Source organism: Nerophis ophidion, linkage group LG11, assembly GCF_033978795.1.
Source record: "Nerophis ophidion isolate RoL-2023_Sa linkage group LG11, RoL_Noph_v1.0, whole genome shotgun sequence".
Classification (NCBI taxonomy): domain Eukaryota; kingdom Metazoa; phylum Chordata; class Actinopteri; order Syngnathiformes; family Syngnathidae; genus Nerophis; species Nerophis ophidion.
The window spans coordinates 38,796,639-38,817,586 of NC_084621.1; the positions used below are offsets into that span (position 1 = coordinate 38,796,639).

At 39.3% G+C, this 20,948-nt stretch overlaps 1 protein-coding gene across 4 annotated transcripts in view; it reads left to right on the forward strand.

Moving 5' to 3' along the window:
• Nucleotides 1-20,948, forward strand: part of lars2 (leucyl-tRNA synthetase 2, mitochondrial) — a 119,526-nt gene that overhangs the window by 62,742 nt on the left and 35,836 nt on the right. For 3 of the 4 annotated variants that reach the window (XM_061915877.1, XM_061915875.1, XM_061915878.1), the window contains 5 exons: nucleotides 3,499-3,606; nucleotides 6,174-6,333; nucleotides 10,897-11,001; nucleotides 11,298-11,413; nucleotides 11,500-11,783. In XM_061915877.1, the coding sequence (XP_061771861.1) occupies nucleotides 3,499-3,606; nucleotides 6,174-6,333; nucleotides 10,897-11,001; nucleotides 11,298-11,413; nucleotides 11,500-11,783 (773 nt within the window). The remainder of the gene's footprint in view (nucleotides 1-3,498; nucleotides 3,607-6,173; nucleotides 6,334-10,896; nucleotides 11,002-11,297; nucleotides 11,414-11,499; nucleotides 11,784-20,948) is intronic. The other variant, XM_061915876.1, reaches the window with a different exon arrangement.

Sequence of the window (20,948 nt, forward strand, 5' to 3'; positions counted from 1 at the left end):
CAGTATCCGCCGTATATACAATCGTATCAGTGTTAATAGAACCCCGTTGTAGCTGGGACGCATTGTCTTTAATCTCCTTTCTAATGACTTCAATTTTCTTACTAAAGAGTTGCATAAAGTCATCAGCTGAGTGGGTGGAGCTACTGGAAGGGGTCCCTTGTTGGGTTAGCGATGCTACCGTACTAAACAAAAATTTAGGATAGTTTTTATTACGGTGGATGAGATTTGAGTAATATTTAGCTTTAGCTAAGGTAAGCATGCGTTTATAAGTCATTAAACCATCACTCCATGCTTGATGGTGCACCTCAAGTTTAGTCGTGCGCCATTTGCGTTCCAGCTTTCTACATAATAATTTCTGAGCTCTAGTTTCTTCTGTAAACCACGGGGTACGCTTTTTTGGAGCCTTTTTTAACTTTAGCGGTGCTATGTTATCAATGGTTTCGCGCAGGGCGTCGTTAAAGTTGTTCGTGAGGTTATCAATAGAGCCCACATACTTTGGGAATGGTGCCATTACCGAGGGCAGTAGGTCAGCAAGAGTTGTCGTTGTGGCCGTATTAATGTTGCGGCTGCTATAGCAGTTATTATTATTATTAGTTTGACGAACATGCGTCTGAACCTCGAATTTTATAAGGTAATGATCGGACAGTACTTTAGTATACGGGAGTATCGTAACTTTGGAAACGGTGATACCCCTGACAAGCACTAGGTCTATCGTATTACCGTTGTGATGCGTGGGTCCATTTATTATTTGTGTGAGACCACAGCTATCAATTATAGTCTGGAGCGCTACGCACGGTGGGTCCGATGGGGTATTCATATGGATATTAAAATCCCCCATTATGATTATATTATCGGCGTGTGTCACTAGATCAGCAACGAACTCTGAGAATTCATTGATAAAGTCCGAATAGGGCCCTGGGAGGCGGTAGATAACAGCCAGGTGGAGAGGCAGCGGTGTGACAGACTTCATAGCAAGCACCTCAAACGATTTATATTTATTATTTATGTTAGGACTAAGGTTAAAGTTTTCGTTGTATATTAGTGCGACCCCCCCCACCCCTTTTAAGAGGACGGGCAATATGCGCATGTGTAAAGTTAGGAGGACATGCCTCATTTAGCGCAAAAAAGTAATTTGGTTTAAGCCAGGTTTCGCTGAGACCGATGACGTTAAGATTGTTGTCTCTGATGATATCATTAACTAACAACGTTTTGGGAGACAATGATCTTATGTTTAAAAAAACTATATTATAGGTAGTGAGCTGTTTTAGGGAATTTTTGATCAAATTATCCGTAGTAGCAATATTAATAATGTTGTGTTTATTATGCCCAGTGCATTTAGTATAATTACGACCATATCTAGGAATTGATACGACGGGAATTTTCCGATTGTTTGTTTGTTGCTTTGATAAACTGCACACATCATAGTTAGCCACCTCATTAAAACACGTCCAACTCTGAAACACTCAAAGCAGAAAAAACTTGTTCTAATTTAACTGACTCCTTACCCAGACCAGTAGTCTCGCATCTTCCATTTAAATCCGGCTTCAGGATGGAGGGAAGTGGTGTTCTGTGGGGATTAGCCTTCTGCTTTGTTTTTAGCCCTGCTCGACATCCGCGTTTCCGATCACACCGCTGGCGTCTGCTCCGTAGACGGCCCCCGCTGCTACTATACTACGCTGCTTCACAGGCCGCTGGATGTAGCCGCCGAACTATTCCCGTGCTAGTTAGCAGGTCTAGCAAGCACGCGTCTATCGGTCCAAAACGGCCCGATATGTCCACATCCAGAAGTGTCTGGCGGTCGTACGTGATCACGGAGTGACCACGATGTGAGCCAGCCATGAAGTTTGCAGAATTGTCCGGTATTTCTGCCAAATGTTCCATCTTTAGCAAGAGCTCTGCGATGTTGCAGCCCGTCCGGGCGCCGCCATCTTGGTCTTGAACTGAGTAAAGAACAAACGTCCACAGAGCTGAAAATATCTTGTGGCGTACCTCAAGAATCAATACCGGGACCAAAAATGGTTCATTCTTTATTTAAATTACATTTGTAAAATTACAAAGGACTTAAAGTTAGTATTATTTGCAGATTACACAACTCTGTTCTGTTCAGGAGGGAACACACAGAAGCTAATACAAATATTAAAACTAAAATAATGCTATTCGGCAACCGTAAAAGGGAAATTGAAACACAAATACAAATAGACAGAGTAGATATTGAAAGGGCAAAAGAAAACACATTTTTGGGTGTAATAATAGATGACAAAATTAACTGGAAACCTCATGTAAACAATATACAACATAAAGTAGCAAGAAACTCGTCACAAATGAATAAAGCAAAACATATTCTGGACCAAAAAATCACTTAATATTCTCTACTGCTCGGTAGTGTTACCATATCTGAGTTATTGTATAGAAATATGGGGAAACAACTACAATTATGTATTTCACTCACTAACGGTGTTCGTGAAAAGATCAATTAGAATAATACATAATGTTGGATATAGAGAACATACAAACCCTTGAAAAGGTGGTGTTTTACTTAATTCTCCATGCAATGCCATGTTTTGTCATTGTCACTGGTGCGGGTCGTGTTTTCTTCATCTTTTCTTTTTTTAACTGGTGTGAAGCACTTTGTTTTGCAACTATGAAAGGGTCTATATCAATTAATACATTTTGATTGATACTTGATTGAAGTGTCTGTGTTCATATTAAATCATGACTGAATTGAAATTAGGTCACACTAACCATGTGATTAATCAGATTAGGTTTTATGCATATGTTTGACACCAGTAATATATATGTTATCATTTTTCAACCTTTTTTTGACCAAATTAAATATATACACAAATATGTTAAATCGGCCAACCCAACGTTCGAATTTTTAGAAAATTCACACAGATTGTTATATAATGTAGTTAAGCAGCCTTTTAGTCTTCAATGTTTGCATGTCTGTGGCGTTTGCCATCTAACTACTGAGTGTGTTGTTACAAAATTAACCTGGTTCTTAGTTCCAACAGGTGAAAACATTTTTGGTTTTTAATTTCTCTGAGACTCACACTCAACAGTGCTACAATCTTGGAGACTGTCCTTTATGTTTACAGTTATGTGGCAAATTATGTATTGTTTTAGTGAGGAAAGTAATCATTTTTTGTGTAATTTTTGGTGATATTTTTTCCTTCTCTCTTCTTTCATGCAAGTGGTAGCTATAGTCGCTGTGTGTTTTGGACCAGCTTGCAGAGTGTTTCTGTGTAATAGATTCATGACATATCGCAAAGAAAATTGTTAAGTATAAGAACAGCTGCGACTCTGGTTGATAAGCATAGCTTCCATTTAGTAATGCAGAATAACTATGTGTTTGATGGCTTGTATTTCACAAGCCAAAGTCAGTTAATGTGAAGGAGAGTAAAGATATTTCAGGTTTTTCAAAGTCATTTTGACCAAATCTCTCTTGAATACAAACTTCCATCTAAATAAGTGTTTTTGTTTTTTTGGCCCCTCCAGCCTCTCCTGGACGCCTTGTCTGACCTTCCAGAGTGGTACGGGGTCAAAGCCATGCAGGCAAACTGGATTGGAGAATGTTCCGGTTGCTATTTTGATTTCAAACTCAAGGTGGGTCTGAGCTTGTTATTTATTCATTCATCATTCTTGCTTTCTTTGGAACTCTTGACCTTCTTTTACTAAGGGCTTCTCTGCGGCCCCCTCCCATCCTCAGCCTTAGTGATGAAACACAGTGCCCCTCCTCAGCCACTGTGTTTCATCTCTTTCTACCCTTGGATTGTGTGTTGCCTCAATCAAAGCATTTCTCTCCAGAATACAAAAGAAACGTGTGTACGTACCACAGGTTTGCTGCAGTTTGAGTTTTCAATCAGATTAAACAGAAACAGCAGCCTTAATGATCGCATAAGAATCCCCTTTGTAATATTTTCAAGCAGAAAGTGTGCTCTTGCCTTCTTTCATTCCTTCCCCAAAAGAGTCAAGCTGTCTCAAATCAGTCCTAAACGGTGGATGTTAGATTTAATTGAATAGCGTGTCTTGCTATGCTACCATAAATGTTTTGTTAATTGGTTGAAACCTGGCATTAGCGTTTATATATATATATATACATATATATATATATATATATATATTTTTTTTTTTTTTAATTGTATTTATTTATTTTATTTATTTATTTATTTTGGCCCTAAATTGGCCCTAGTGTGTGAATGTGAATGTGAATGTTGTCTGCCTATCTGTGTTGGCCCTGCGATGAGGTGGCGACTTGTCCAGGGTGTACCCCGCCTTCCGCCCGATTGTAGCTGAGATAGGCGCCAGCGCCCCCCGCGACCCCGAAAGGGAATAAGCGGTAGAAAATGGATGGATGTTTATATATGTATATGTATGTATATATATATATGTATATGTATAGATGTCTATATATATATGAATGCATATATACAGGTATGTGTATAAATATATGTATATGTATATATGTGGAATTTATATGTATATATATGTATATGTACAGTATATACATGTATACATGTATATGTATATATATATATATGTATATATGTATGTGTGTATAAATGTATGTATATATGTATATGTGTATATGTACTATACATTTATATATGTATATATGTACTATGTGTATGTATATAATATATATATATATACATATATATATATATATATATATATATATATATGTATATATATATATATATATATGTATATATATATATATATATATATATATATATATATATATATATATATATATATATATATATAGAGATAGATAGATAGATAGTACTTTATTGACTCCTTCAGGAGAGTTCCTTCAGGAAAATTAAAATTCCAGCAGCAGTGTACAGAGTTGAAGTCAATTAAAAAAAAGTAAATAATGGGGGTTTAAATGGAAAGAAAATAGAGATATATTACAAAAAGAATAAAAAATAAAAAGGAATAAAAATATAACAGTAAAATAAGAATATAACGAGAAAGTAGGCATTAGTGACCATGTTATGAAAACATATTGCACTGTGATTGTTTTGCATCTCCTGTCATCCTTGTACCCCCTGCCCCCCGCCCCAGAGAGGAGTTGTACAGTCTAATGGCGTGTGGGACAAAGGAGTTTTTGAGTCTATTAGTCCTGCACTTGTGATGCAGCAGTCTAGCACTGAACAGGCTCCTCTGGCTACTGATAACGCTATGCAGAGGGTGACTGGCATCATCAAGGATGCTCACTAGTTTGTCCACTAGTTTGTCCATATATATAGCTTGGATAATAATTAGCTTGGCAGCACGGTGGAGGAGGGGTTAGTGCGAAGGTCCTGAGTAGTCCTGGGTTCAATCCTTTCTGTGTGGAGTTTGCATGTCCTCCCCGTGACTGCGTGGGTTCCCTCCGGGTACTCCGGCTCCCTCCCACCTCCAAAGACATGCACCTGGGGATAGGTTGATTGGCGACACTAAACTGGCCCTACTGTGTGAATGTGAGTGTGAATTTTGTCCATCTGTGTTGGCCCTTTTGAGGAGGTGGTGACTTGTCCAGGGTGTACCAATTTTAGCTGAGATAAGCTCCAGCGCCCCCCGCTACTCCAAAGGGAAAAAGCGGTAGAAATTGATGGATGGACTAATTAGCTTTGATTATCCAGTGACCTAAACTAACATTCAAATAATAATCTTATATAAAAACAATAAAATAGAATTTAGTACAAACAACTACAGCAGTTTTATGAAGTAATGTAATAATAATGTACAGCAATTACCTTGGAGAGTCAACTTCTACGTTATCCTCTTCAAACACCCCATCAACAGCTTTTCCATATTTTCATAGACAAATGTCCACCATTAAGTTATTATTTTATCATTCTTTGCTGACATTAGGCTCATTTGGCTTCAGTATGGCGCAGACTAGCAGTGATATGCTCGAACTGCTTCACCATCATAGCCAAGAGACAGATTTTCTCTCAATTCACTCTTTGGATTTTGTTCCCTTTTCTATACAGTGTGCAACACACTTCCCATGTGTTTTTAAAAACAAAACTTAGAAATGTTATTGACACTAACCGCAAGGGGAAAAAAATGTGGACATTTGGTATTATTGTCCTACTACTTTACGTCATTTATTTACTAAATTCGATTGTTCACACAGATGCTGAAATTCTCTAATGATCTGGTCCGTCATCTCTTAGGTGAGAGGGAAAGAGACCGGGGAGATTCTGTCAGCCTACAGCTCTTCTCCAGAAGCGGTGTTTGGTACAGCGTACCTTGCCATCCTGCCCTCCCACAGACTCTTGCATGGGAGCAGTTCAGTCCGCTTTGAGCTAGAGAAAGCTTTCCAGCCAGGCAGAGGTGTGCAGCAACTCAAACTCAACCAAACTTTTTTTTAGGTTTTTGCCTCATGTAAATGTGTAATATTTTTGCATCTGGTGTGCTGAATTTTTCAGCAACTTATTTTAAATAGATTACATTTGTTTCTAAACTAATAATGTACATTGCTTAACACTTAACATTTATTAGACCTATACTTTGTAAGTGTATACCACAGTGCTCCAGAATTAACAGCCTGGGTATTTAGCAAAACAATTGTTGTACTTTTTACAATGTACTGTTTACAAAAATACTAAACGCACATCATTACAGTTATGTATTATTATTACTTAAAAATACAGTAGGTCATGTATACTGTGTATACAGTACAGTGGTACCTCAACTTACGACCTTAATTGGTTCCACGACTGAGCTTGTAACTCAAAACACTCAAATCAGCCCTACCCATTAAAATAAATTGAAATCAGAAACACTGTAATTGTAACATGTAACATGCCTTTTAAAAAGAAAAAAACGTTTTAGATAAAAAATATTATATGAAAAAACAATTCACTAAATGTACTACAAACAACTAAGATCCTTTTATGTAATAATGTAATTTGCGATGGGTACCATTCATATTTGAACCAAAACGGTACCAATTCCCATTACCTGGGAATCAATATCGTTACTCCACTGTACCAATATCCGGTAATGTTGTGTGTGTTAATAAATATTGTTATTGATAATATAATAAATGTTTTTGTTGCAACATTTAAAAATTAGCTGATAATGATAAATGGTAAATGGGTTGTAGTTGTATAAATGGGTTGTACTTGTATAGCGCTTTTCTACCTTCAAGGTACTCAAAGCGCTTTGACATTACTTCCACATTTACCCATTCACACACACATTCACACACTGATGGAGGGAGCTGCCATGCAAGGCGCCAACCAGCACCCATCAGGAGCAAGGGTGAAGTGTCTTGCTCAGGACACAACTGACGTGACGAGGTTGGTACTAGGTGGGAATTGAACCAGGGACCCTCGGGTTGCGCACGGCCACTCTTCCACTGCGCCACGCCGTCCCTTATAGCGTAAGCGCTTTTCTACCCCTTTTTAAGGAGCCCAAAGCGCTTTGACAGTATTTCCACATTCGCCCATTTACACACACTTTCACACACTCACGGCGGGAGCTGCCATGCAAGGCGCTCACCAGGACCCATCAGGAGCAAGGGTGAAGTGTCTTGCCCAAGGACACAACGGACGTGACTAGGATGGTAGAAGGTGGGGAATGAACCAGCAACCCTCAGATTGCTGGCACAGCCACTCTACTAACTTCGCCACGCCGTCCCCCATAACTGCTTTCTATTTTATTAACACATTTCTGAGTCTCATTAGAAAAATATGACATTAGGTTTCAATTACAGTTGCAAGTCCAAGATGTTGGACGTCAGTAGTGTATAGTTTATGGTGTGTTTTTTTGTTTTTGGTGCCCCCCTATAAAGTGGTAGCTGTTCGATTGTAACATGTATATTAGTTGAAGCTTTTATTGACTAATTTGAAAGTGTTAAAATCACCATGTAAAATAGCTAATGGTAATCAGTAGCATGTCAATAGCAGAGCCAATGTATATTGGCATCTAGCTAGAATATTTTTTATAAACGTGGGTCCTTACTTGACTTACATTGGACCCTTTTTCAAATAAATTTTGCTCTCCGATCATCTGGAGTGATCGCCTAGTACAGAAGGGCGAAGAGCTCAGTCGGCCACCTGGTGCGACATCATGCCTAACCCAAGTACCGTAACATGGCACCATTGGATTTGACCTAAATCGGTGCACAGTAGGAACGCCAGGATTAGTTCGGTGCCTAAAAAGTAATATGGCCGTTTTTTAATATCTCAATATTTTTAGGCCATGTCACGATACACGATATATATCTCGATTTTTTTTTCCTTAGCCTTGAATTAACACTTGATGCATATAATCACAGCCGTATGATGATTCTATGTGTCTACATTAAAACATTCTTGTTCGTACTGCATTAATATATGCTCATTTTAAACTTTAATGCAGAGAGGGAAATGACAACTAAATCAATTGACCAAAACTGTATTTATTAAACAGTTATTAAGCAGTGGCACAAACATTCATGTCATTTCAAAACAAAGTGCAAGATTGTCAGAGACATTTTAAAAACTATGAGTGCACTTTTGTGCATGATGTCACTAAGATGACATATCAAAACAACGCTAAATTAAAGTGCAGTTTTTGTACAGAGCGCCACTTCAATTGCAATAGCACTTCACTTAAAACAAATAAAGTGCACTTTTGTGCATGATGTCACACAATATATTTCAATAACTGTCAAATAAAAATGAGCTGCATAATAGGAAATCAAATCGCTATTTGGTAGGTTACTGTGGACGTTATCTCCTTGTGTTCACTATTTTATTCATACGGTGTTTATGTGGAAATCGCTGCCTCTGCATTTTGTTGGTGTGGCACCGAATGGAGATGTTGATGTGCGGAGTAAGCACTCATCATTCTCTAGCAGGTGACTTTTCAAATGATGCTACATATTTGCAGTAATGCTACGTTTTGTAGCAACGCTTTTGCCCCACACTTGACAAATAACAGTTGTCTGTTCGACATATTCCCACTTGAAGCCAAACCACCGCTAGACCATGAAAAACGCCCTACTGTTTTTCTTGGGAATTAATTCTTCCTTCATTTGTTACCAGATTCGCACCTTCTTTCTCTCGTATTACCACTCACACCACAGCTAACGTTACTCATGCTGCTACCTCTCTGCGCCGCGAGGGCGTATACGTATGTGACGTATGTAAGAAGGTGCGCCTGCTGTCTGTTAGAAGAAGAGACAAGAAAGAGTGAGAAGAGCCTGTAGTGTAATGCCAGCAAATAAAAGCAACTGCGTGAGAACGTATACTCGAATATCATGATATAGTCAGTTTCTATATCGCACAGAGATAAACCCGCGATATATCGAGTATATCGATATATCGCCCAGCCCTAATTAGAACACTCTAAATTATGCCAGAAATCATCAGGATTCTTCAGAATGGCAGGGGTATGAAAACCAATAAACAACTAACTGTACTGTATTCTATAGATAGTATTTACTTGGATGTAAACCTCTTTGTTAACTGGGGTTCCCTTAAAGGGGAACATTATCACAATTTCAAAAGGGTTAAAAACAATAAAAATCAGTTCCCAGTGGCTTGTTGTATTTTTTCGAAGTTTTTTTCTAAATTTTACTGGTCCCCGAATATCCCTAAAAAAAGCTTTAAAGTGCTTGATTTTCTCTATTTGCGATGCGACTATCCATTTCCCTGTGACGTCATACAGTGCTGCCAATGTAAACAACGGCGAATACCACAGCAAGATATAGCGACATTAGCTCGGATTCAGACTCGGATTTCAGCGACTTAAGCGATTTAACAGATTACGCATGTATTGAAACGGATGGTTGGAGTATGAATGTATTGAAGAAGAAACTGAAGCTATTGAGCGAATAGCTATTGACGCTATTCATAGCCATACCATGGCCGAAGAGCTGCGTTAGCATCGCCGGTAAAATGTGCGGACCAAACGATCAGGACTTTCGCCTCTCGTGACACTGGAGCAACTTAAATCCTTCGATTGGTAAGTTTTTTTTTCGCATTAAATGTGGGTGGACGTAAACGTAATATAGTTGCAAATGCGTCTGCAGGTTATCCATACATCTCTGTGCCATGTCTGCTTTAGCGCCGCCGGTAAATAGCATGTTAGCATCGATTAGCATAGCATGTTAGCATCGATTAGCTGGCAGTCAACATCAACAAAACTCACCTTTGTGAATTTGTTGACTTTATAGTTTCAAATGCATCTGCAGTTTATCCATACATCTCTGTGCCATGTCTGCCTTAGCACTGCCGGTAAATAGCATGTTAGCTTCGATTAGCGTAGCATGTTAGCATCGATTAGCTGGCAGTCATGCCGCAACCAAATATGTCTGATTAGCACATAAGTCAACATCAACAAAACTCACCTTTGTGATTTCGTTGAATTTATCGTTGAAAATGCATCTGCAGGTTATCCATACATCTCTGTGCCATGTCCGTCATCGCCGGTAAAATGTGGAGACACTTTGGCGCATTCAATGGGGGTCTGGCGGCAGACACTTTCGCATCTTCGGTGCTACTTGAATCCCTCCCTGTTACACTCTCCGACAACACACCGACGAGGCATGATGTCTCCAAAGTTCCCAAAAATAGTCGAAAAAACGGAAAATAACAGAGCTGAGACCCGGTGTTTGTAATGTGTTGAAAATGAAAATGGCGGCAGTATTACCTCGGAGACGTCACGTTCTGACGTCATCGCAAAAAGAGCGATAAACAGAAAGGCGTTTATTTCACCAAAATTCACCCATTTAGAGTTCGGAATTCGGTAAAAAAAAATATATGGTCTTTTTTCTGCACCATCAAGGTGTATATTGACGCTTACATAGGTCTGGTGATAATGTTCCCCTTTAAGATTATTTTGGGAGTAAAAATGTTGATAGCCATCAGGGGAGAACACAGCATGCTTTGTTTCAATCTACAGACTCTCTGACAGTAGTCACCGCTGTCAACCAATTCACCGGCCAGGAGGTTCCTCTAGTTATATCTCACAAAGAGGCCTTTGATGGATATCTAGACACCGTTGTTGGTAAGTATATTTAATTGTGGATTAACCAAAAACCACAAACAGATTATTTCCCACTTTCCCCTTCTGCTAATGAAACATTGGCTTGTTTGTTTCACAGTGAGCAATGATAGACTCTAAGGGATTGCTAACAATTAGTTGCGTCACAGCAAAGACTTAACACGAAGCACAGAGCTTGTCAGGCCATCCTCAGGAGAACTGTGCAGTGCGTGTTTGTGTGCATGTGTGTGTGTATGTGCGTGTGTGTGTATTTTGAGTGTTTTTTATGTTTTATGTTCATGCTGTACTTGTGCTACCAGGCACACCAGACTCCAGTGATGAGCATCTGTCTGTGGCAAAGTCGTTAAAATTAAGGTGGACCAGAGTTCTGCAAAACCATGAAGATGGAACACAAACTCTAATGAACTCTGATCAGGTGAAAGCAACCACAGAGAATACCTCAGAATCCTATTTAAATGTACACCAAGTTTTAGTTTTCATATTTTTTTACATTCATTACAGTTCTCAGGACTGACCAGACAGCAGGCGTTTGACCTCATTACCCAAAAAGCCAGAGAGCTGAAGGTGGGGGGCCACCTGACAAGTCCAAAACTTAGAGATTGGCTGATATCAAGGCAGCGTTACTGGGGCACGCCCATTCCTGTGGTGCATTGTGGGTCCTGTGGTCCAGTTGCTGTCCCTGAGGAGGACTTACCAGTGACCCTGCCAAAACTGCCGGCTCTCACAGGAAAGGGGGCATCACCTTTGGCTGCCGCCCATGATTGGGTCAGTTGCAAATGTCCGAGGTGAGATCATTTTAGCCATTTATATACTCACTGTGGTAAAGTCCTACTAAATGATTGTTTGAATTTCGAGGCATAATTTTAGGGTGTTGGATTTTCCTGTGTAAGTCCTACAGTTCTAGAAAAAGACTTAGATTTGTTTCTTACCATTGCACACGCACGCACTAACGCACGGAGGAACACACTAATGAAATGATGACGGCTTGGTTACTTATATGAAAAAAATGTAACAGCCTGGTCTATTTGTCAGCTGTAAGCCATTAGCTGAGCTCAACAAAAACATGTTGACGTAATGTGTTTTAGTGCAACACAGAGGTCACAAGTTCTATCGAGCTGCAAGCCAGACACTCCAAAATTGCTGCAAATTAAAATGAAGGGAGGGGGTTCTTTTTGCAAGGACAACGTATTGTTGAAATTCATGTAAGTAACGTATTTTTTTTAAACCACATTTATTTACCCATCGGGATCAATTATAATTGAAACATCCCATCGGGCGTTGCCATCATACCACTTTCATAAACTACAGTCAATATTTTAGATAGCATTTGAACATCCTAAGATATATATATATTTTTTTTTATTTCAAAGGCAACATTCTTTTTTCCTCATTGTGTTTCTTGCTGTTTTCCTAATTTTTGCAGGTGTTTTTTTTTGTGTGTTTGTCTTCTTTAATGTGCCAAGGGCCAATGACAAACAAGTCACGGGCCACAGACGGCCACAGTGGCGCATTTTTGCACCCTCTCTGTAGAAGCTGACTGTTTATTGCCGCTAAAGTCTTAGTACCGTAGAATATTTGTTCATCCTATGGTCACATATGGGACGCAAGTCACATGGTTTTCTTATGCCATCCCCGGAAGAAGTAAAATCAGTCGTTCACCTGGCGGGTATTACCTGTGTGATAAAGAAGGGATGGACGGCGAAATCCTTCTTTAGCTTCCGCTTTGTTCATCATATTGCTGCATTTGTACATGTCAATGTATACTTTTGTATTCACAATAATTCAACACAAAATCCAGGAAAGGTTCAAACCCAGGGAGAGTCCCTATGACCTCAGGGGTGCCGCTGTTTTTCAGAAAGCAAACATAAGAACCAGCTTAAAAAGTAGATGTTTTTCTGTCAGGGGGGTCCATCTGTGGAACAACTTGGATGATTCCTTAAAATGTTCCAGTTTCATTCACACATTTAAAAAAAAACTTTAAAACCATCCATTCATCCATCCACGATGATGGTTGAAGGGGGGAGTTGTTGGATGTTGGATGCTGGAAAATGTCAGATACATTGCAACAGTGCGCCTTAATGCATTGTTGCAGCTTGATGATTTTTGTGCGAGAACCCCCCGAGCACAGCGAGATGTGAGGCTGAATAGAGAGGGCCAGAGGCATGCGGGTGTGTTCAAGGGTTAAAATGCGTGTCTGTTGGCGGGTCTGTTGGTCAGAACACATTGAAACATGAAATATTTACACTGGCACATGTGTTAATTCACAAATTGAACAAAATACAGTGCCTTTGATGTGGCAGACAGTAACCTACCAGTATTGTTATTGAGAGCAGTCTTTGTCCTCCTCCTCCTGTGTGTTAAAACCGCTTAAGTCTGGGTTTTTTTGCGCCTTTCTGGGCCATTAATAGTGGTGGATTTTGGTTCCGTGCAGCGGAAGCTTGCGTTTTCGATGCCAAATGGATCGTCTTCGGTTTTGGGTCTGCGTTGTGTCTCCTTCAAGATAAAGGTGGACAGTTTCATTGGTCTGATGTGACGAGGCAAAATTTATTGGCGGCTTGTGAATCCAGAAAAATCCATTAACAGGGATGGAACGATGAAGGGTCTTAATAACAGCTATAAAACTCTCGGTTAGTATTACTTTTTAAAATGAAAATTACAGAAAACTGTGACTGATACACACTTTTGATAAAATCACAGAAGGACAGGCAGTAGCATGAATATGAATACAAGAGACATTAATTTACTTCCTCATTAAGAAACACAATATCCCATCCACAATGTTTAATGTAAGACATGTTATGTCTATTTTATTGAAAGTAAGATATTTCAGATGTTTAGCCCTTGAATTGGTGTAGCACCCAACCATGTTGTAGCTCTGTTTAAAATACATTAACCATTATGCTAATGTATAGTATTAATAGAACATATCATATCATAATCATTAGGTTTTCCGAGGGGAATAAGGAAAGTTCTACCATGCTTTGTAGCTGTCAACATTTTTTATAATTGCTGCTACCTTTTCAAACCCCACGGCAGTGCTCCGCACTTGCACTCTTGAAGTCTTTTTAAGTAAGATCAAGACTCTCTTGGCCTTACTGACGTGCTCGTCATGCAGCCCCTGAATCACCATCACCTCATTGACTGGAATCACATTATCTGATGAGTGGCTCCGCACAAATGTGTGATGTTGCAAATGGAAAGCAGAAAGGATAGAGGATGTGTTACTTGGTTTTGATGGAACACTGCAGATGGGATGTTGATTGCAGAATGTGAACAGAATAAGCTTGTAGGTGTACAAGCTTCCTTAGAAGATTTGCAGTGACAAAATGAGGACTCAGGGGCACGAGGGCACAGCACTTCAAATGGTAGCCATTCAATTGTGTGATTGTTATTATGCTTTTGTTTCTTATGCAGTGTTGATTGTAATGAAGGGTGTCTATGGTAAAAAGCATTGATTATAATGGCGGTGCTTACAAGCTACTTTTCCACATGAGTGTGTTCTTGCATAGATGCACTGACATGCATGTGTATCATCTCAGTGTCTCTAGTGTTATAGGGCTCATCATCAAATAAGCTTCTAATAATCATTCTTACGTTAAAGCTAAGGCTTTGGCTTGAAATCTGTGTTACACTAATTTTTTTAGGTGTTAGGTAGGTCTTGAGTTCAAACCCCGGCCGAGTCATACTAAAGACTATAAAAATGGGGCCCGTTACCTCTCTGCTTGGCACTCAGCATCAAGGGTTAGAATTGATGGTTGAATCACCAAAATGATTATTGGGCGCGGCCACTGCTGCTGCTCACTGCTCCCCCTCACCTCCCAGGGGGTGAGGGAGATTGGTCTAATGTAGAGGATAATCTCACCGCACCTAGTGTGTGTGGGACAATCATTGGTACTTTAACTTTACTTTTGTTATTTATTTCATTGAAACAAAGATATATCGTTAATTAAACATTAAATGCTCCAAAGCAACCAACTCAATCATGATGATTGTTCTCACACTGGAGGGTTTAGGGTTGGATATTGTTTCCATTATAACCAATAGTAGTACCAAATCAGTACTTTAAAATGATGCCAGTGCTTAAACTAATGATTTAAATGCTTCACTTATAAAAAATAATTGATAACAGAGTCAAACATTTTAAAATAAAAAGTCCACTGTTGTGTCAGATTTCCGGTTAAGCATGGACGGTGCAGGGCGCTCACTTTGTCCAATGGCCAGACTCACAGATTCATTCGATGGTCCAAGAAGAGCGACGGACTATGTGGACTAAAACAATTGTGTACTACCTTATTCAGATGGTATAGTTCTTGTGTTCTCTCAAAATGATTACCGTATTTTTTGGACTATAAGTCGCAGTTTATTTTCATAGTTTGGCCGGGGGTGTGACTTATGTGTGAAATTATTAACACATCACAGTAAAATATCAATATTATTTAGCTCATTCATGTAAGAGACTTGACGTATAAGATTTAATGGGATTTATCGATTAGGATAAATAAATAAATGATAAATGGGTTGTACTTGTATAGCGCTTTTCTACCTTCAAGGTACTCAAAGCGCTTTGACACTACTTCCACATTTACCCATTCACACACACATTCACACACTGATGGAGGGAGCTGCCATGCAAGGCGCTAACCAGCACCCATCAGGAGCAAGGGTGAAGTGTCTTGCTCAGGACACAACGGACGTGACGAGGTTGGTACTAGGTGGGATTTGAACCAGGTACCCTCGGGTTGCGCACGGCCACTCTTCCACTGCGCCACGGCGTCCCTACATGTGACAGATTGTTTGGTAAACGTATAGCATGTTCTATATGTTATAGTTATTTGAAATACTCTTACCATAATATGTTACGTTAACAGACCAGGCACCTTCTCAGTTGGTTATTTATGCGTCATATAACGTACACTTATTCAGCCTGTTGTTCACTATTCTTTATTTTATATTGCCTTTCAAATGTCTTTTCTTGGTGTTGGGTTTCATCAAATACATTTCCCCCTAAAATGCGACTTATATATGCTTTTTTCCTTCTTTAATATGCATTTTCAGCAAGTCCGACTTATACTCCGGAGCGATTTATACTCCGAAAAATACGGTAGTAAGTATTTTTTTGTATTATCTTATTGACTATTTTACCGGTTGTATATTGGTCTTCTTTATATATTTTTGCACATTTGATTGAATAAATAGGTTTTGATAGTAAGCTGTAATTAAACAGCCTTCTTTCATCTTATTCAAACATATACCTTGGTGCACATTATTTGCTTACTAGATTGCACTGTTTTGTTTGTTAGTGTAGAACAGATGCAATGGTTTTGTGGGGAGTAGATGTTTAGAGGGATGCTTCTCCAAGAGTTTTGGAGTGGGGGCCACTGTTTTGTTTTCCTTTTATTTGCATCGGTCAAACTTATTTTTTTTAGTCTTACTGCAGATTTGATGTTTGCATCTTTTTGTGATGACCCATTTGAATTTAACAGCGACATCCGACGGATGTGGTATTAGGCTTACAAGTTTTAATTGCAAAGGGCCTAATAATCTTATAAATCAAAGTGAGATATTACAAAAGCCAAAACCAGTGAAGTTGGCACTTTGTGTAAATCGGAAATAAAAAAAACAGAGTACAATGATTTGCAAGTCCTTTTCAACTTATATTCAATTGAACACACTGCAAAGACAAGATATTTAATGTTCAAACTGAGAAACTTATTTTTTTTTTAAATGCAGCAACACATTACAAATAGTTGGCACAGGGGCATTTTTACCACTGTGTTACATGGCCTTTCCTTTTAACAACACTCTGTAAACGTTCGGGAACTGAGGCAACCAATTTTTGAAGCTTTTCAGGCGGAATACTTTCCCATTCTTGCTTGATGTACAGCTTAAGCTGTTCAATAGTCCAGGGTCTCCGTTGTCGTATTTTACGCTTCATAATGCGCCACACATTTTCATTGGGAGACAGGTCTGGACTACAGGCAGGCCAGTCTAGTACCAGAAATATTTTACTACGAAGCCACGCTGTTGTAACGCGTGCAGAATGTGGTTTGGCATTGTCTTGCTGAAATAAGCAGGGGTGTCCATGAAAAAGACGTTGCTTGGATGGCAACCTCCAAAACCTGTATGTACCTTTCGGCATTTTTGGTGCCTTCACAGATGTGCAAGTTACCCATGCCTTGGGCACTAATACACCCCCCTATACCATCACAGACGCTGTTTTTTCAACTTTACGTCTATAACAATCCGGATGGTTCTTTTCCTCTTTGGTCCAGAGGACACGACGGCAATAGTTTCCAAAACCAATTTGAAACTTGGACTCGTCAGACCACAGAACACTTTTCCACTTTGCATCAGTCAATCTTAGATGAAATTGGGCCCAAAGAAGCCGGCGCTGTTTCTGGGTGTTGTTAATTGGCTTTCGCTTTTCATTCTAGAGTTTTAACTTGCACTCACAGCTGTAGCGAAAAACTGTAGTTACTGACAGTGGTTTTCAGAAGTGTTCTTGAGCCCATGTGGTGATATCCTTTACACACTGATGTCAGGTATTGATGCAGTAGCACCTGAGGAGACGAAAGTCACAGACATTCAACGTTGGTTTTCGGCCCTACCGCTTACGTGCAAATATTTCTCCAGATTCTCTGAATATTTTGATGATATTACAGACCGTGGATGGTGAAATCCCTAAATTCCTTGCTATAGCTCGTTGAGAAATGTTGTTCTTAAACTGTTCGACAATTTTCTCACGCAGTTTTTCACAAAGGGGTGATCCTCGCCCCATCCTTGTTTGTGAATGACTGAGCATTTCATGGAAGCTGCTTTTATACCCAATCATGGAACCCACCTGTTCCCAATTAGCCTGTTCACCTGTGTGATGTTCTAAATAACTGTTTGATGAGCATTTCTCAACTTTCTCAGTCTTTTTTGCCACTTGTGCCAGCTTTTTTGAAACGTGTTGCAGGCATCAAATTCCAAATGAGCTAATATTTGCAAAATATAACAAGGTTTACCAGTTCGCATGTTAAGTATCTTGTTTTTGCAGTCTATTCAATTGACTATAGGTTGAAAAAGATTTGAAAATCATTGTATTTTGTTTTTATTTACGATTTACACAACGTGACAACTTCACTGGTTTTGGGTTTTGTATTTGAATCATGGGATCGGTGCCAACAGTCTCCAGCTATTTTATACATATTTTTTGGCTCTGCCAAATCCCTGTTCAATTATTGGACAGGCATGTATAATACTTTGTCTTCGGTAATTGGCAAAGGAATTGAACCAACTCCTCTAAGTAGACTGTTGGGGATAGCCCATCTGTCATCTTCTCTCAGCAAATTCAAAGATAATCTGGTGACATTCACTAATTTGTTAGTTTGAAGACTTATTGTGCTTAACTGGAAGGCTGCAGCACCTACCTACCGCACTATCTAGATCAAAGATATTCTTTATATCCTTAAATTGGAAAAGGTTTTTGAGAGAATTTGGCAGTACTTTCAGTCAACATCACAACCGCAGATCATGTGAAACCACACAAGCCCCAAACCTCCACATCCAGCAGGTGCACCGCCATGATCGTCTGAGACCAGCCACCCGGACACCTGCTGCAACAATTGGTTTTCATAATCAAATAATTTCTGCACAAACTGTGCGAAACCCGTCTTATCTGCATACTCGTCCTCCTCGTCTGGCACATTGGATAGATGTTATCTTCAAGGATGAATCCCGGTTTTCACTGTTCATGGCAGATGGCAGACGGTGTGTGTGGCTAGTAGTTTTTAGTGCTTCCATATTGAGTCACGGGGAGAACATACAAATTCCACACAGAACGATCCCATGCCCAGGATTGAACTCAAGACCTTCATATTTATTGTGAGGCACATGCACTAACTAACCCCTCCTTCCCCGTGCTGCGTAACAGTATAATAATGAGTTTTCTGTGTGTGACAACCAACCCCAAAGAGAATTTGATGACCAGACCCAAATTGAACAACCGTGTTGAACAAATTAGCAAGTTAATAATGATCCAAAGTCTAGTTTTCACTTCACAGCTTTTAGGGGAACATTTGTTTTGTTGAACTGCAAACATGTTGTGTAAAAGCCATAAAGACAAATACTAAGAAACTGTATATTTCATTAAAATACATTATAAACCAATACAAGAAAAAAATAACAACCTTTTTTTTTTTCCTATTTTGCTAATAAGAGCTGATAAAATCCCGGCAGACTGACCAATCAGTTGTGTCTGAAAATGACGTCATTCTTCATTGACAATCCTGTAGTGGTCCACACTCTTAATAAAGTTATAAACGAATAAAATTAATATCCTGCTTCATAGAATTGAATGTTTTATATCTTCAATGTTTGGCCTGGTTAAGCTAGAAAAGAAGAAATCCTGAATAATGTTTAGTTAAATTGTACTACAGTCTTCCTCTGTATTGTTCTTGTATTTGTTTGTTTACCTGCAAACGCCCACGTTGGCGTAGCAAATGGATTTGCAAAATTTAGGTTTAGATGCTTTTTATTCATCGTCTTCATATTTCATTAAATTATTGTGCCGGTATATAAAGTAAGACAAACAAACCGTTCTTTTTATTTGACTGTTCAACTGTCGTCTTCCGTCGTCCTTTGTTGACATGAGGATCCCTTTCTGAATTAAAGTAATCACCGTGGCACCGTACAGATTAAAACAATGGCCCAATCAGAGGCAGATGGCACAAGTCATCAGATTGTTTTCAAATGCTTCCACAAATCCACCAAAATTCCACCCATCAGAGGTCATTGATGGCTGCAATCGCGAACACTCCGTTATCGCCTCACTACCCGTCTCCTCTCCGTTGTTAAGTGTCGGTTGGAAATTTGTTCCCTTCCCTCGTCGAGCATGTCCAATTAAAGTTTGAGTGGGACGCAGAAGAACACGCTGATGAGAGCTGAGCGGTTGAGAAGGAGTTTCATCTGTCCTTGAGGAAGTCATATCCTGTCTGCTCAACATGACGTCAAATCTCTGCAGTGTTGTGAAATGGTCTGCCAACTGAACCCTGCCTCGGCTTGGCATGGCTGCAGCAGGAGTTGGTGGTGTTGTGTAAATTCCCAGGTAAAGACAGGCCACATACAGTAGTTGACACTGTTATAGGCGTGGAATGGAACAAATGGAGCATCACAATCCATGAAAGCACCTTCAAAGAGGTGGTCTCTGCCTCTTCTGTTTTAGAACCTATGGACTCTTGGTTCTTTTATTTGAAATACTTTAAAACACTCCTACAAATGGCTGATTCATTTTTTTAAATGCCCATTTGTTATCTGCATGTCAACACAATTGATTCCTGGCAATTTATTGAAAGTGTGTTGTCCTAAATCTATCCTTGTTGTTCAAATTTAGACCGCTAAATATGCTTTTAGCAAGCCCTAATTGGAACTAGACATGTGACGATGAAGGAGTCAAGTCTTTTGAAAGACACTGATTTGAGTTGCGAGCTATTCGTTTGAGAGCCTTTGTTTAAATTCAAATTGCCCAAGCTGTCTTCATATGTGAACCAACTGATTGGATTGTATGTCCAGATTGTAGTCACAAGGACTAAGAAAAACACAAAACTACCAAAAGTTAAAAAAATATATACCATAGCAACATTTGAATGCACTTTTCTGGTTCATTGTTTTATGGATTTTTAAAAGGGAACCTTTGATGAATTTTGTATTTTTTTAATCATTAATGTTACAAGGTTGGATGCTCCTCTTAAGCAACCCCTAAGTGTCAAATCATAAGGTTCATGCATTATGATGTGAGCTAATACGCAGTTTTGGATGCTTTTGTATGCAGAGTCTTGCAGTCGGGCTACGGGATGATGTCACAGCAAGGGAGCCATACTTATTTGGACACTAAGGGCCGGTCCCAATACACCCCCTCACCTGACTTTTTAGCTTTATCCCTATATTTTGCGCGTTCCTGTGAAGTTAGC